The sequence below is a fragment of the Nelumbo lutea genome, chromosome 4, assembly GCF_056320005.1.
Source record: "Nelumbo lutea isolate HS-2025 chromosome 4, American lotus-T2T, whole genome shotgun sequence".
In the NCBI taxonomy this organism is placed as follows: Eukaryota; Viridiplantae; Streptophyta; class Magnoliopsida; order Proteales; family Nelumbonaceae; genus Nelumbo; species Nelumbo lutea.
The window spans coordinates 92,267,810-92,286,015 of NC_142687.1; the positions used below are offsets into that span (position 1 = coordinate 92,267,810).

General features: G+C 38.1%; 1 protein-coding gene across 2 annotated transcripts; it reads left to right on the forward strand.

Annotated features, from left to right (window-relative positions):
• The first annotated feature begins 5,782 nt into the window (after nt 1–5,782).
• Nucleotides 5,783–17,178, forward strand: TSC10A (NAD(P)-binding Rossmann-fold superfamily protein). Of its 2 annotated transcripts, none has more exons than XM_088985837.1 (4): nt 5,783–6,683; nt 7,537–7,684; nt 9,302–9,592; nt 16,782–17,178. In XM_088985837.1, the coding sequence occupies exons 1-4, from the start codon at nt 6,150–6,152 to the stop codon at nt 16,787–16,789; spliced, it is 981 nt and encodes a 326-aa protein (XP_088841963.1). In that variant the 5' UTR covers nt 5,783–6,149; the 3' UTR covers nt 16,790–17,178. The 2 variants fall into 2 exon arrangements, with proteins under 2 accessions (XP_088841963.1, XP_088841964.1); XM_088985838.1 differs by having other exon boundaries at nt 5,870–6,683; nt 9,302–9,627.
• Nucleotides 17,179–18,206: the final 1,028 nt, after the last annotated feature.

An 18,206-nucleotide genomic window follows, 5' to 3' on the forward strand; every position in this document is an offset into this window, starting at 1 on the left:
GCTAAATAGAGTGCTGAGAACTGGAGTTTAATTAGCATGTATAATGGAATGTAGGTTCGGCATTTTGAATAGCACAGTAACTAATGTTATGGTCAATCGGATTTGCTCCATTTGAGCCACCTGAGACGCTGGAAAAATATTGATTTTGGGGAGAAAACAAACCCATTTAAGCCACCCAAGAAGGAGACCCAATATGGGTTTTCGGGTTGGCTTGCATTGGGTATTCGGTTTGGGTTATCGCATGCTATCCGGTTTTACTTTTTGGTTATCAACTTTTTAAATTTGATTTCCCGATTATTGTTCACTACTTAGTTTTTGTTTGTTAATATTTCAGTAATTTCTGAGAACAAAATTTGGATAAATTACAAAGACCCGGCCCCCGTATATGGGGTGTGTGACAAAGACCCCCCTGTATTTTGTTTTGTGACAAAGAGGGTTAAAATTGTCTGAATAGTTATTACAAGGGTAGTATGAGGATTAAAAAATATTACAACGACAGATTTCTCATCTTTTTGGACAGTGAAAGGAGGTATTTGTCTCACGATCATAACGCATGGGGGTCTTTGTCACAAAACAAAGTATTGGGATGTCTTTGTCACAGACCCCATAGTATAGGGGGGTCTTTGTAATTTACCTTATTAATTTTTTTGGGAAATTAAATCTTAAATTATTTATTTTAGCTTTCATAATACTATTTTTTAACTTGTATTAAAGATGAAAAACAATCCAAAAGTATTCAATATATAATTTTGTCAAACTATATACCGATACATCGCTACATCAATGTGTATCAACTGTATCCACCGATACGGAAGCGTATCATACCGATACACACAACTCGTAAAATACATATCCAATTACATTGTATCATGTATTCATGATCATGAATACGAATTCAATACACCTCATATCAAGAGTATCGTATTGACACCTTAATCCTTGCGTGAAAGTTGAGACTTAGCACTCATGGCTGGTTCACATGGGTCTTACAATTAATGTGAAGTTATATCTGGATTAACCCGACCCCATAATTATTGACATAAATCAATATTGGGATTTACATGTGAATAGTGTATGGAATTAATTCGTATTTGAAATAATTAAGAGGTACAAGGGACTTGTATATAAAAATAGTTCATCTAATAACTAATGAGGCTTTTGTGCTATATAAGTAGTATTCTAATTTATATTTTATGTGTAAGTATCCTGTTAGTGCATCGAATAAATTGTCTCAGGGTGATACGATTTTGAAATAGACTATTATCATTTTTATAAGAAAAGAATTGTGCGATTATTTGAGGCTGTTGATGTGAAATTATATTGTTCATTTAAAAAATAAGATTTATATGTACATATGTATATATGCCCCTCGTTTTGGACAACTCTCTTCAATACACAATAACCATAAACGGAGACATATACTATACAAATTTTATTTGTCACACGCAAGTGTCGGTTCCTGTCTCTAACCTTTCCTTTTAAGACTATTAATTTGGATCAATGAAAAGCCCATAAATCTGTATAGTGGGAGCCGGCGTATTGGGCGTTTTAATATTTATTTTTTTACTTTTTTTTTTTTTATTTTTTAAAAACTGGTTCAGGAGAGTCGCTTTAGGACCCCTCCATCCTCTGAACCGATCAGACCCCCGATACATCCACTGTAGGGGCGTATCTGAAGGGTTCCGGAACAATGTGTATCGATTGATACGAGCCGATACGTAATGATACTTTGAACCTGTTGAGGTAGTATTTTTACTTGATTTTAACGACAATGAGTGATGTTTATTGAACCATCTCAATTAAGGTCTCTTTATCAAAATACTAATTTGCCCTTAGAATAGGAGTTCAGCTTCGGTCAGGGCAACGTCCGTTGGAAGTATTGTATTGAGAATATCTTTATATTTATGTGCTTTATTTCATGAGAAGATATTTCCAATGCAAGAAGCTGTTGGTATGATGTGAGCATGGGTTTGCCTTGACGGAAGCCCATCTCCTAGAATAGTTAAATAAGAGAGGGAAATTTTTATATAAAAAATCTTGAAAATAAGGCCATTTATACTTTTATAAATGGTACAGATTTATAAGTAATTAAGTAGTATAAATATAGATATATGTAAAAATATATTGATATCTTTAAATATTATTACTTTTATGTGATTTTAATTTTAATGAGACCCAAGAAAACCATATTATAAAAAAATGAAACTTGAATTTTTGTCATAAATTGATAGAGCTGTCAATGGTCTGATTTATCCAATAGAACCGAACCGATCAAACCGACTATGTAAGTTGTGGTTCTGTGTTTGTTTCCCAATTAATAATTGGGACTGGACTGGTTGTTGCTATTCCGAATCAATTATCTATCCAATAATATGAAAAGGTCTCCTGATTTTATTGTACTTTTATTATACTTTTAAGAGTAAATTTCATCGATAGTATATAAGATGATTTTGGTTACAATTATCAGCGTATACATAGTTTACTATTTAGTATTTATCATGGTTTTGGAAAATCGGACAAGAAATAGAACCATTTTGGTCACTGATTCTCAAGTCAAATGGTCCGATCACCCGGTCCAACCCTGGGTTGAATGGTTTTGAGGTCTAAAATCAGACTCAAACTCATAATTGTTCTTGGTCAATCAATCCAACCATCCGGTCTGATCTGTTTTTCAAAACCATGGTATTTACTACCATTTTTGTCAATGTTACATTATCGAGTCCGGTCTGATCTGTTTTTCAAAACCATGGTATTTACTACCATTTTTGTCAATGTTACATTATCGAGTCTAATTAGACCATACCCAATTGTCTTTGATGAGAGGTGATTTGGCCCTCCAATGACATCGCGACACATGGCACCATAGAATCGTCAAACAACACCACATGCTCCCTTGATGAGGGGTGATTTTGGAGCACTTTGGACACGTTGCACCCATTTCGACAACCTTGACTCCACCTCAGTAGGTCGACTTGCACCCCGAAAAGTGTCAGATCGACGTAAGAGGTGACTTGCCTCCGCCGACCTGCTGAGGTGGCGGAGTTAGCGGCTTGCACGACATGGCAGGCGACCTACTTCACAAGTGGGCTATTGTCTTTGACTCCTCTGGACTCACAAGTGACTTGCCTCCCGCTTGCTTCAGAGGCAATCAGATAAGCATTATTGCTTTATGCGGAGTCCGCCTTTGGGGGTGAAATCACCTCTGAACCAGAAGGGACAGTGATCTCGAATGCACTACGTAAAGCCCATGGCAAGCTTTACCTATATAAAGGCATTCGATTCCTTAGAAAAATGTATGAGCGATTTAACCTTCAATCACACTAGCTCTCTCACTTTCTAGCTCTCTAAATACTCATTACTAACTTAAGCATCAAAGTGACCACCACGAGTAAAATAATTTGGACACTTTGATTTCTCTCAATTTACAGCTTGATTAGGTGACTTCACCAACCCTGCGTCTGAGCTGTCCAACAACAAGAAGCACTAGATCGCACACCATCAGTCCTGATTAATAATTGGTTAGGTTTTGGATATACATTTGTAAAACCGATCAATAATCAATTCGAAATTGATGCATCCTCTCTTGAACCAGACCTAACCTAGGGACAATTGGTTACAAATTACATTTTCTATGGTTGGGTTAGGTCAAGTGAAGGATGAGGCACCTTGGGTCACCAACCAAACCCGGTTTGAGTGGCATCCCTAATTGCCTCACAGTCACATCAACAGGGCATCCCTTCCAATGCCTGTTTGGGAGGGCTTTGGGAATGGCTTCTAGCATAAAAACTGGATTCAGTCAGTGCAAAGCCCATTTGAACAGCCATCAAAGCACAGAAATGTTCCGGATGCAAGGCTATGAAGGCTGTTCGAACAGTTAAAGTGAAAATTTGGCCTCACATGGAAACCTCTAAAGCTATGTTAGGTGAAAATTTGGAAGGCAATATGGGCATTGTGACCACCAGAATTGAAAATTGTGACTGTAACATGAAGCTACTCTAATTACCTTAGGTCTAGACTTATTAATGGGTTGGGCTTTGGGCTTGACTTTACATTATTTCAGGCTTAGGTCCATTAAATTTTTTTTGGCAGAAGCCAGACCCATGTCCAACCCACGAACAATCTACTTACGTCCCATTTGGGACAGCTTTTGGATTTGGGTGAGTTGCAATAATTGAGCCACTCTAAGTTGAGCACCAGTTTTTCCAAAGAAGCCCATAATACAATCATGGTTTTGGCGTTCAAAAAGCTCATATTGACTTTTTGGGCTTTCACCAAACACAACTTTTGATGTTTCCATATGAGACTCGGCTCAGAAAGTTGGAACTCAACCGCATCCCAAAAGCTCTCCCAAATAGGCATTTATTTCGAACACATATGTTTAACCAGAATGACTCAATTAACATAGCTCGCCTCAAACACAGAAACCACCATTTCAAACAGAGCCGATTGCTTACCTGCAAACTCTTTTCACATTCATACCCACCACAAACTATACGCATGCATTAATAATATACACGACCGTAGTGGAGTTCACATCTGCGCCCCACAGTGCCCCACAGCACAGCCCCATCTTGTATTCAACATCTCTCGATGATAGTATGGAAAAGATAAGACAACATCGAGAGATGTTCCCAATACAAGGTTGGGATATATTCTGGGGCGCCCCTTTGTGGGGTGCAGTTCAGCAGATGTGAATTTATTGTAGGGTGAGAAAAAATTGAAAAACTAAATCGATCGAAAAAATCGACTAAAATCGAATTAAAAATCGGTTAACCGAACTAGCTGATATATATATATATTTATTGAAAATCAAACTCAAAAGTTCCAAGAAATAGGCTGAAAGTCTTGGATTGGTGATTGCCAGTATGTCTCTTCGAAAGCCAAAACTTTCAACCTTTCTCTTTTTCTCTTAGTTCTCACTTCTCTAATTCTTACTCTCTCGATCTCTCCTACCTAAACTAGTAATCCTCTCTCAGTTCTCAGTTCTCAGTTCTCTTGTCGGCTTCTTGCTTCTCATCTCTGCTGCGTGGCCCGCACCAACCACCAGCACCAAGCGGCAATGCTGGTTGCCAGTAGTTCTCAACTTCTCGCCTGTATTCTCTGTCATGTGGCAACTACCAACACCAAGCGGCAATGCCGGTCGTGGCTCCGCCATCATCTCTATAGTCTGCATCTCTCTTCTCTCTCTCTCTCTCTCTCATCTCCCCTCTCTACGGCTTAGTCAGGCGCCACCTCTCAAGCTCTCACCGCGACAGCCTATAACCACCTCTAAAAATAACTTTGTTAGAAGCATCATGGCTCGATGCAGGATTTGAACTGATGGCCGACATCAACAGGAGAACAACAAATGGCCGGCATCGACAACAACCACTGATCCACCGACAGTTTTAGATTTTTTTTTTAAGTGCATAAAAAACCAAAAAACTGAACTACAGTTAACTGGTCCACCTGATTGAATCGATTCAATTTCGATTTGGGTATTTAAAAAACCGATCAGATTGGATCAATTTGAAAAAATACCTTATGATTCAGTTAACTAAACCGTGAGCACCCCTAATTCACCGTAGTGTATTGTGGCTGTGGAAACCAGTTGTGTGTTTGTGGGTAGGAAATTCAAACTCCTGAGTATTCTATAGAGTTTGGATCTCTTACCACACCTATCCATGCCTCGTTACACTGTACATTGAGAATATCTCCTATCCTATTATAGGGAAATGTGAACTCGTTGGAGAGATGTTCCTAATGTACGACTGCATCTGTAGTGTCATGAGGTAGGATTTTTGTGAATAGGAGATCCTGAACTAAACCGGTTTGGTGACCATTTGGCCACAGAGTTCACATCTGCGCAGCACATTCCCACCTTGTATTGAGTGCATCTCCCGTTAACAAGTATATCACTGGGAGATGTTCCCAATACACTGGGGATGTGCTGTGCCCCATGGGGCATTGTGGGGCGCAGATGTGAATTGCCGGCCACGCTGGGCGATTTGTATTTGCTCAGCACTCAGCTCATAGAAAGACTAGAGTTCAACGGTTCAACTCGAGGCTAACAGAGTACAGAACAGAGGGACGGACCGACGGATATCTTCCATTTTGTTTGTGAAAGGCTTTCCACTCCACTGTCACTTTCCAGCTCTCGAGCTCCCTGAATGGCGGACACAAGCCTTCTCTTTCTGGTTCTCATCCTCCTGCCTCCTCTTGCTCTCCTTCTCACTCTAACCATACTCGTCCGCCCTCGTCCCGTCAAGATTCCGATCAAGGGCCGCCATGTCTTCATCACCGGTGGATCAAGTGGTATTGGCCTCGCCCTAGCCCACCAAGCCGCATCAGAGGGTGCCCGAGTCTCCATCCTTGCTCGCAAGGCAGACAAGCTCGAAGAGGCTCGGAACTCCATCCGCCTTTCCACCGGTATCGATGTCGCAGTCTTTAGCGTTGATGTCCGAGACTCCGATGCCGTCCAACGAGCGATCGATGAAGCGGACCCCATTGATATACTTATATGCAATCAAGGGGTCTTTATTCCCCAAGAGCTGGAATTGCAGAGCTTGGAGACTGTTAAATTCATGATCGATGTGAACTTGATGGGAACTTTTCATCTCATTAAGTCTGCTCTTCCTAATATGAAGAACAGAGGGGATCGTCGACCTGCCTCGATTGCTATCATGTCATCTCAAGCCGGTCAGGTATGATGTGCTTATGTGCTTTTCTTGTTCCCTCTCTGATGAATTTAGGGATGTAGCTGCGCACAGCGTCTGAAATTTTCATTGTTTGTTTGGTTCAGATGATCGTGTGTTGACATGTATTTTCAATGGCAGATTAAATATGTACCTTAGCGCTTATAAACATTTTATGGTTGCATTAATATCAAATGTATATTGCAATATTTAGTTAGTGGAGAATGATGCTCCGTTGCCTAGAATATCCTTTGTTTTTGTGGTATTTTGAAGTCAAGAATCCTTAGCTGGTGCGCCCTTTTCTTGTTGGGCTGTTGGCAGTGTTTGCTGCCAGAGATACTTGTTTTCCTTATCTTTTTCCTTCTTTGAGCAATCCGTTTCTTTGTGTTAACTTCCGTCTTACATCTATCAAGTGAACTTCATTGGGAGTTCTCAAGTTATTAACATTTTTCTTTGTTGAGAGCTACATTTCGAATATTCTTTTTCCTTTTGTGCAAGCTGGGTGAACTTGATTTTGTTATGGATTTGATAGCTTCCTGAATATGATCCATGAGAAACATGTTCTTTAGCTAGTGCATGTTGAAAACTATTAACTTTAATCTCAACTGTCCATCTTAATAAGTAGATTTGATTACTTTTGCCCTTATAATCTGCACCAGCTATTACTATGATTCTCAAGACACCATTGCAGCAGGGGAAAGTTATCCATATGTGTGCAAATGTGTATTATTTGATTGATCATTGATCACATTTCAGGACTCCAATGGCTTGTTGGACTTAATGCTTTAGTTCTTGGGGCTTCTTATTAACTTTTTCTCCACCATGTAACTAAGTCTTTATTCTGCAATATGTTTCATTGTAGGTGGGCATCTATGGTTACACAGCTTATTCAGCTAGCAAATTTGGTCTTCGTGGGCTGGGAGAGGCATTGCAGCAAGAAGTCATTGCAGACAACATTCATGTATCACTTATATTTCCTCCAGATACTGAAACTCCAGGCTTTTTGGAAGGTCTGAAATCTTGCTTTGAACCTGGTGTCCTAATGTTCTTCAAGAAACCAAAAATCCTTCTAATAAGATACTTTTTAAAGATTTTTTTGGGTTGCATGCACATCTTGAATGCAAGAGTTCATCTTTGGGTAAAACCATTTTGATGCACATTGTTTGGAAGTTACAACACTTTTCTAGTAGATGAAGAATCAACTCTTAATTCGAAAACCAGTAAAACTAATAAACTCAAGAAATAAGACCTTCATTTCAGGGTCATACCTTAGATACTCTAAGCTCTGAAAACTGGCCTTCTGTATGTGGCATTTAATATTTGGGTCATGTTGGGTTCATCCCTACACAACCTACCTTATTTCTTTTATGCAGAGGGATCATATATTTGACTTCTTCTCTATATGACTATATCCTTGTTATATTGTTGAATAATATTTTCTGCTTATTTAATTCGATTTCCAAAATTTTTTCTGTCATAACCCTGCAACTGCCCTCTAGCTTGGGTGGCCATTTATATCTGTCTCCAATTTGGACATATTGTAACCAACCCTAATATTCCTATCCTAGATCTAATTACCTTTACACCCTTTTATGCAAAATTGACTGGCCATAGAAACTCCTATATTTCACCCTAAGAAGCCCCCTATCTCGTCCCAAAGCCTTCTACTAATCCACAGTCAAGCAATTAAATTTATACAGCCTAAAACACCAAGCCAATGAGAGTAGATTAGCTGAACTTGATAGTTGTCTTACAGGCTTGAGACCAATTATTTTGCTCCTCGCCAGCCATAAAGTGCATAAGGCCCACAATAACTCAATTTTTCACTTGCATTTATGGCTGGTTTGGAGCAAAATGATTGTCCCACAGCCTGTAAATAGGGGCGATCATGGGCCGGGTTAGGCTTTGCACCTATAATAAGGACTATAGCCTAGGTCCTGGCCCGGGTTCTGGACCTATGTCTTTTATATATAAAATATTACAAATATATAATATTTTATATTGAATAGCATATACATTTATTTTATACATTACACAAAATAGAATATTACATATAACATAAAATAACATATATAAATATATACTTTTATGTATAAAATACATATATTTAAATATACGCAGGACAGACTGAGATAAAATACATATATTTAAATATACGCAGGACAGGCTGAGATTATCACCCCTACCTGTAAAATATCTAGTTACATATAACATGTAATAACATATATAAATATATACTTTTAAGTATAAAATACATATATCTAAATATATGCAGGCCAGGCTGAAATTATCATCCCTACCTGTAAAATATCTAGTTCAGCTAATCCATTCTCCAGACCAATAGCCTTTACCTCACAGACACTGTCGACTAACAATGATTAAATTAAAACCTAATTATTTTCTATCAATCCCCTACTTTAAAAGTTCCAATCCATGAAATTTATCCTTAACACGGATTCAGATTTTCTCCCAAGGAGGATCAATCACAGGGATTTCCCTTGTCTTTTACCATTCCTAACAAACTTTACTTTGCTACTACAGCTCTCAAGGATTTTTTCTTGCTGTTTCAATGTATTATCGTGGTGACATTCAGTGAAGATTTTACTAAATATGCTCACTTATTGCAGAAACCAAGACAAGACCACTTCTAACCAGTATAATTGCAGCCTCGTCTGGTGCAATGAAGGCTGATGAAGTTGCTAAAAAGGCTCTAGATGGCATAAAATCAGGGAGATTCATTGTCCCTTGCAACCTTGATGGATTCTTGCTGTCTATTGCAACTGCTGGTTTATCACCACAGAGATCACCCCTGATGGCATTTATTGAGGTGGTTTCTGCTGGTGCTCTACGTATTGGAGCTCTGTTTTTCCAATGGAATTGGTATGGAAGTATAGCAAGGTGGCATGCCCAAAAGACTAGTAAGTAGTCTGCTGAAGAATGTCTCCCTTGGAGAGTATGCCTTCCCTTTCTCTAGTTTTGCTGACCATTAATTCTTGTAGTGTTAAGTATGATAATTTTGTTCTCTAGTTCTATGTACATTTGACATTGTTAAATGGTGGATTACTAAACATGTAAGGTCTAATATGTTGTAAAATATTAATTAAAGATTCACGTGACATTTGTTCAAGACAAAAGTTCATGATATTGCAAGTTGATCATATAGATCTTTCACCATCGATATATTTTCGAAGTGTGTATGTGCTTCTACTTGCAATCTTATTCGAGCTGAATTTATTGCTTCCAGTTTCCTACATTTGGTGCACATTTGCGCACAATTAGTATTTTGATGGATTAATTATTGTGGATTAGTGTTAATGTTTTTCTTTCTACTGTACTATGAGCTTTGTTTTTCCTTGTTGATTTTAGGTGCATAAAGAACAGCCTGTAATCTTATTAATTTGTTTTCCTCTTGGAAATATATTACAATTTCCCACATCATTCCATGCCTTAAAGTGAATTGGTTGTAGGGAATCATTATGACAAATTTATTATGTTAGCCTTTTAGAGTCATCTCAATCCACAGAGCTGTATTTGTGATCTCGAAGAATTTCAGACTTTAAAGGCTTGGCATAATGATCATGGAGAAGCAACTTGGGCCTGGCTTAAGCCAAACCCAACTGACACAATTCAAAATGTAAGTTGAGTTGGGCTTGCCTTTTACACATCATATTGGCCTTGGTCTGGAAACAACGACAGTATTTAAAATGCATAGCTAGATTATGCCTTTAGCATCCATACTGTTTGTATTCTTGTGGGAATTGGCTCAGAAGAGAAGAGAAGAAAGAAAATTAGTACTTTATACATATAGCAGATTCATTAACAAGATATGGGGTTACAAGGGATAATCTTGTATGGGAATCCTGGGCCAGGAGATTAGTTGTAAAATCCTTATTGTTTCTTTTGTTGTTTATTGGGGTTGAAATAGCCAAGTGTCGTTCTCTTTGTACCTTGCACTTTATCTGCCTGGAGTGGAGGGATTTCTTTTTTCAATTAATGAAACTTTCTTTACTCTTGCTGGTCAAAAAAGGAAAAATAGGTACATACATAGTTTTTTCATGGCTTGATCATTACACATTCAGTTATATGTCCTAGATATCTGACTAGTACTTTAAAGAGGACATTCAAGGTAAGAGCCAGATCAGGGTGCATTCTGGTTTGGTTAAACTCTAAATTGGACCTAAAGGTCAGGTGGGGTTGGTATTTTCATGGCCTTTGGAAAACTGATCCAACTAAATCCCAACTATGATGCATATTTATATGCTTGAATTTTAATGTACGCATAACCAAAATAGTGTTGATTTAATGAGTTAGTTTTCATGTTATCCCTGTTGCTTCTATCGTTCGCTATCTAGAAGCTTCAACAACATAAAAAATTATGAACTTCTCCTTCTTTGAATCCAATGAGCAATAGACATGGTAAGGATGTAATACATGAGAGTGTTCTTATCTAATCATCACTGTAGCCGAAATCCATAGATTATGTATTAGAATTATGTATGAATCATAAGAAGTTCTGATTCAGCTCTCACCATCATCAACCCAGTCTGTTGGGGTTAAGTAGAATATACATAATTTGAATTTGATCACCTTACATTGATTCTTTTGTTTTGTTGGGGCTTACTGCCCATATGCATTCTGTATACTGGTTTCCCCTATTGCATTTTATTTTTTATAGAAATTAGGGGCTTATGACATGACCATTGTCTTATTAAGGTTCAGACAATTGGCCTTCAACCCCACAATTGGCCTTAGTTTCTACCAAGTCCAAACAGACCATGAGGGTAGTTGACTAGTTCTACCAAGTCCAAAAGGAGCAAACCGGCCAGTTAGAGGAGAGTGGAAGAAGAAGGAGAATCAGCTTAAGACAAGAATGAGAAAAGGTGGTAAGGCGTGAAGAAGTGTATTGGAGACAAATCTATCAAAAAAAGAAGTGGAGACAAAGATCAAGGATCAAATGGCTGAAAGAGGGAGATAAAAATTCTAGATTCTTTCAAATATATGGTTTTGGGAGAAGGAAAAGGAACCCCATCTCAAAAATAAAAATTGAACAAAGAGAGACGGAGGACCCTGAAGAAATCTCTGAAGCCTTTGTAAGCTTTTTCAAAGATCTCTATTCGAAGACTGAAAGTAGACACTTTTCTGAGTTCTTGGGAAGGCTCAAAGATTTCAGAGGTGAGTAAAATCTGGTTATAAAGGGAATTCCAAGAACAAAAAGTGATGGAAGCAGTCTTCAATATGGACGGTGATAGGGCACCATGGCTAGATGGATTTCCACTTTTTTTTTTCTATCAGACTTGCTAGAATACTATCAAACAAGATCTGCTAAAGGTGTTCAAAGACTTTTACCACTCGACCATAGTAAATAAGGGGAACAATTCCAACTTCATTTCGCCTAATCAATTTGCTTTTGTTAAAGGGCGGCAAATTGTTGATAGCATTCTGATAGCAAACAAATGTGTGGAAGAGAGGAAAATGAATGGCAAGCCAGGGGTGATTGTGAAGCTAGATTTGGAAAAAGCGTATGACAAAGTGGATTGGGAGTGCTTATTAGAAGTCATGAGGCTAATGGGGTTTGGAAGAAGATGGATTCAGTGGGTGGAGGGATGTGTTAAATCCACGTGGTTCTCAATCCTGATCAATGGGCAACCTAAAGGTTACTTTAAGGCTAGTAGGGGATTAAAACAAGGTTGCCCCCTTTCCCCCTTACTCTTCACTCTCGTAATGGAAATATTCGGTCAACTAGTGAAGAAGGCAAATCTGATAGGGTTGGTGAGGGGTTACGAAGTTGGTAGAGATTCAATTCAGATGACACACCTTCAATTTGCAGATGACATTATGCTAATTTTAGAGGCTGAAGAAGACAATGTTGTCAATTTGAAAGGGTCATAATCTGTTTTTGAATGGATTTCGGGGCTTCATGTTAACTTCTCTAAGAGCAGTATTGCAGGGCTGAACATAGTAAATGTTCAGTTCCTAAACACATTTAAGGAAATTTTAGGTTGTAAAAGTTGAAAGCCTTCCATTTTCCTATCTTGGAATGCCTCTTGGAGGGAATTTGAAGATTCAAAGTTTTTGGGACCCAGTAATAGAAAAATGTGAAAAAAATTGGCCACGTGGAAAAGAGACTACTTGTCCAAAGGCGGGAGACTCACCCTCATTAAGGCTTCTTTGGCAAACCTGCCCACATACTATCTCTCGACCTTTTGAGTGCCAAACAAAATTGACAATCAGCTTGAAAGGCTTCAAAGAAATTTTCAGTGGGAAGGAAGTAGGGAAAAGGGATCTCATCTCGTGAATTGGTCCCAGGTGTGCAAATCTGAGGATGGAGGCTTGGGAATAGGTCATTTGAGAGAAAAAAATACAGCTCTTCTAAGTAAATGGTTGTGGAGATTTTCTCAGGAACCGAATGCCCTATGGACTGAGACCATCAGCAGCAAGTATGGGAAGCACGCCAACGGTTGGGACTGCAGTTTGCACTTGAACCGGATCAAGGACATAAACCCTTGGAAAGGTATACTCTCAACCTACCAAATTTTCATTCCCTATATTAGGTGCAAAGTGGGAAATGGGGATAAAATAAAATTCTGGACTAATGTTTGGTGGGGTGACTCTACCTTGGCTGTATCCTTTCCTCGCCTCTACAGCCTTACTCGAAACAAAGAAGCTCCCATCTCCCTTGTCTTATTCATATATCACTCTCAGTTCAACTAGAACCTAGACTTTAGAAGACCTTTGAGAGAAAATGAACTTGAGGAAATATCTAGATTCCTACACACTCTCAGAGAGGTGTACCTCTCCCAAAATACCCCTGACACTCAAGTCTGGACCCTACACCCAACAGGTAAGTTTTCAACTAGTCCTGCTTCAGGGCTCTAATCAAGGAAGAACAAACAACCGAACATTTCCTTTTCAAGACAATTTGGTGTACACACATTTGACATTCTCTCCAGAGTTTGTTTTTTTTTTTTTGTGTGGAAAGTTAGTTTGAAGAAGATCAACACTTTGGATCTCCTCCAGAAAAAGAACCAAGGAAGGTCCTATATATCCCCACATGTGTGCTGTTTTTTCTTAAAAGCTGGGGCCAATCATATTCTGATCCACTGTGAGGAAACTAGAAAATTCTGGATTTTCTTTCTCAATCTTTTCAATTTTAGTTGGACTTTCCCCGAAAATGTGATAGACTGTCTCAGACAATGGACAACAAGAGGATTAAGCAGAAGAGGAAGGACTTTATGGATTTCTGTAGCGCATGCTATCCTTTGGAGCATCTGGGAAGAGAGAAATAACTGAATTTTCAACAAAAGAAAAAGAAACTTTGAGGAGCTCTTGTCTATTATATCTTATAGAATTTTCCTTTGGACTTCCAACTCAGTTTTTTTGGAGTTTCCTTTTCTGATCTTCAAAGAAATGCTGCAGATTTTTTTTGTTTTCTAAACACCAGTCCTTAATCACCCCCTCCCCCACTCTTCTGTGGCAGAAGGGGAGATAACCATGTAATTTGATGGAAGTGCGTTTGGAAACCCAGGTGCAGCAGGAATTGGTGGAATTTTTAGAAGAGATGGTACAATTAATTGGTCCTTCAGTGGACTGATAGGGATTGCCTCTTCAACAAAGGCTGAAATCATGTCAGCACTAACCGGAATCAGGATTGCAAGAGATCTGAGCTATCAGAACATTATCATAAAAAGAGATTCAGCAAATACCATCAAGTGGCTAGCTGACCCTGGCAGTGGTCCATGGGCTTTAGCTCATTTCCTGGATGAAGCTAGAGATATCCTATCTAACTTAAATGCACAGCTGGGTTGGATCCCTAGGGAGCTAAACTCTGATGCGGATGGCCTAGCAAAAGCTGGTGCTCACAGGGATTTCTTGTTTAGTGATAGCTTTCTTCCTACTTACATTTGAGTTGTAATTTCTGTGTACATCTTCTTATGTACCCACTGTTTCATTGATAAAGTTACCATCTTTTTCAAAAAAATACCTGCATAAACTGCATGAATAGCATATTGGAATCCTTCAGTTTATGAAGCATACCTTGATGGTTCTAAGCCAACTGATTAGATGACCACAATTATCGACCATTCTTTAAAATCTTCTTGGTTGCTTCATCAAGAGCAAGTATTTAGTTCTTAGGTTCACAAGTATGAAAGTTGGATTTCCCTTTCCTCTCTCTCTCTCTATTGGTTCTTCCTTGGGTGTGTTTCATCAGAATTTGTGTGTGTGTGTGATGAATGAATTTCATCACACAAATGAAATTAATTTTAAAAACAATCATAAATATGAAATGAACAAAACAAGTGGCTTATTTTGCAGGTTAATTTTAAAAACAATCATAAATATGCTCCACAAATGTTGTCTTCCACTGTCTTTTGATGTCCATATATAGGTTCCCTTATAATTTGTATATCATAAACCAAGTCCTAATATCTAGATATATTTTGAGGTACTTACCAGGGTGGAAAGGAGGGAAATTATGGCTTTGTTTAAAAACAAAAAGTATTATGGAGTGACCCTAGACGACGGTGTGGAGCAATAAAAGTATTGGAGGATTTATTTTCTTCAAAATGGTTAGTTTAGTCTCCGCAGTTGTCAAGGCGACGCATGGGTGCCCGCCTAGGCGACAAGCAGTTCTGTATACTGTCTTATAAAATACTTTTATATTGCTATTTTTTTTTGAGATTATAATTATAAAAGACATTATTAAAGAAAATATTCATTTTTCATGTTTATAAACTAATTTCTTTTTATTATTTTCTTATTTGTTAGGGTTTAATCAACACAAACATTGCTAACTGCTGTATTGAACCCTCAAAGACTTCAGAATCTGAACCAATAAGTAGGGGAAGAACTTAAAATTTTGTCTAATCAACACATTTCTTCTTCCACATGTTCTTCTTCCACATTTTCTTTTCTTCTTTTCCTATAACAAAAATAGGGGTTCAGCCCCTATAATTTTTGAATTTTCTTTTCTTTCTTCTTTTTCTTCTCATAAATATGTTGATTTTCTAGACTTAAACATGAAGTTTATAATTTTCTTATGAAAATTATGGATAGTTATTAAGGAAAGTTGGTTATGGAACCTAGAGAACTACCCTAGGATATGTGGTTTTTGCCTAAAAAATCCATCGCCTAGGCGACAAGGCACCCCCCTGTTGCCTAGCCTCGCCTTGGCGCCTTGAAAACTATGGTAGTCTCTATTCCTTGTAAAATGAAAAGCACAAAATACATGAGAATTCAAGGGACTGTCCTTTCTTTTCTCTTCCATTAAGTTGTTTTAGTCTACTTTTAGTGTTTGATTCTTTGATGTTGGACCACTTTTATTGTTTTTCTAATTGCCACATATCTAGGGAAGCAAACTAATATTACCCATTTTTTCTTTTAATAACATTCACAATTTAGGTGGCACTCTCCTAATCGCCTAGGTTACAGAGCACTCCACTGTGACCAGCCTCAACTTCATGCCTTGACAACTATGTTCACTGGTTAAGCTGAAAGAATTTTCTTTTGTATGCTAGGGCGGCAATCTTTGTAATAGCATAACATGTATTTTATTTAGGTTAAGTTGGTATTTTCTTATTTGTGGTCTGTTTGGTTTGCGGGAATAGGGGTCTGGTTCCAATTCCAACCATTTGGTTAGGTGGAATCAGAATTCCATTCCCATTCCTGGTGGAATGGCATTCCCCCCTATTTGAGAGAATGGCTATTCTCTCCCCCTCCTTTGGGAATGAGAATCCATTCTATTTGATTCCGATTCCGATTCCCATCTGAACCAAACCAATGGGGGAATGGACCATTCCGATTCCGGTTCTGAGGGATTTCAATTCTGATTCCAACTGCGAATCAAATGGACTCTTAATAGTCTAGCCTTCTACATTAGTTTTCAACTTATTCCTTTCCTTGCACCATCTGACCTCATAAGGTAGCTGAAATGTAACAAATGAATTTCTTTCTTGATGACTTCTCTCCATTCATCTTTAAATTTCCTTTTTTCTTAGTTTTTTAAGCCAGTGCTTGAAAGCTAAACCCTTTTTTATTCAGGGCTTGAATGCTAAAATTTCTTTTTTACGTGCATCCCTCATAATTATCCTAACAATTCTGTGATTTCAGGGGCTTAAGGTGATGATGGATGTTGATACTTGTTCCTTTGAATGATTGATGGTGTCCATGTAGATGGCTTTTGTTTCTCTTGCTAAGGCCATGTAAGGTATAGAAGGCAGTGTTTGTACCATAAACCAGTTCCAGATGCTGAGGCACCAAATCGTTTCTTCATTATCGATGTTTCTCTCCATCCCCCTTATGTTAAATATGCATCTTCCAGAAATTGCTTAAGTTCTGTAACTTTGTCATCTCAATGTCTTTGTAGGGTCTCTGAGTTGGGTATTAAGGCTGAGTTTTTCTGTTCCTAGGCTTTTACTTTTTTTATTTTTTTTTCTGTACTTATCAAATTGTGCCTACTCAGAGATCTTATGATTATTATCTGCATAGATAAGCATCTGTTGATGAAGTGGGCGTGTTTTATTGATTCTTCCTACCCATAAAAATGTGCCAAACCATTTTTGTGGGTGGTGAAAGAAACTAGATTAGCCAGCCAAGCTGGGGATACACCCAAACGATGGTCTTATACTCTTATTTCCATCGATCAGCATCTCCAATATGTCGAGCTGTCCCAAATCTGCCATAAAGCGTGTGGGAATTCCCACACTGTCGAGCAACGTTCCAATACTAAGACCAGACCAAATGGTTGGATCATTCAACCTGGGATCCGAAAGGCATTCCGGTTTTTTAAATCTCAGTTTTTATATTTTAAAAAAATCGGAAGAACCAGTTAAAACCCGGCAGAACCATTGAAAACTGGTCGGATTTTAACGATCCAACCCACATGATCCTTAAAATGTAAGTGGGATGATTCAAACCTAAGACTTCAAACTTACATGTACAAGTGCCAAACCATTAGGTTTTCATTCATCCATTAGGTTTTCTGCTTCTTTGTAAAACCATTCAGGTTTTATGTCCGTTTTAAGTCTTAAAGCACCGCTTGTAGGAACAATAGTGCTAATTGATGGCCTTGTTAAATTCAAAACAACTCGCACGGGGTTTTTGATTGGTCAAAATTCTTCCAGTATCATCTTTCGGACATCATAGATTTATCTAAGAAAATGATGTTATTAATGATAAAAACTCATTTAAATTATGCATGTGTTTGGAACTGTACGCGTTTTTTCATTTAACTTTTGTATTTTATTTGCTTGCAACATCGAGAAAAGTAAAAATTGCAACTGTTTATGACAACTAGGTGCCATTACATCAGCATAACAGTGAAAAATGACTAAGTTTTAAAAAATAACTTTCCCAAAACTGAAGTCACCTTTTGCTATTCTTGATGCATTCTAACACCCAAAACTGAAGTCCTGATTTCCTGCAAGCAAAAACTCTGAATGAATCCAATGCACGACTGGATTTTTACGCTTGCGAGAGTCTGTACAGAGTTTTCGCTTCTCACTGTACGGGTGGATGCCGGTGCTTTGAGGGTGC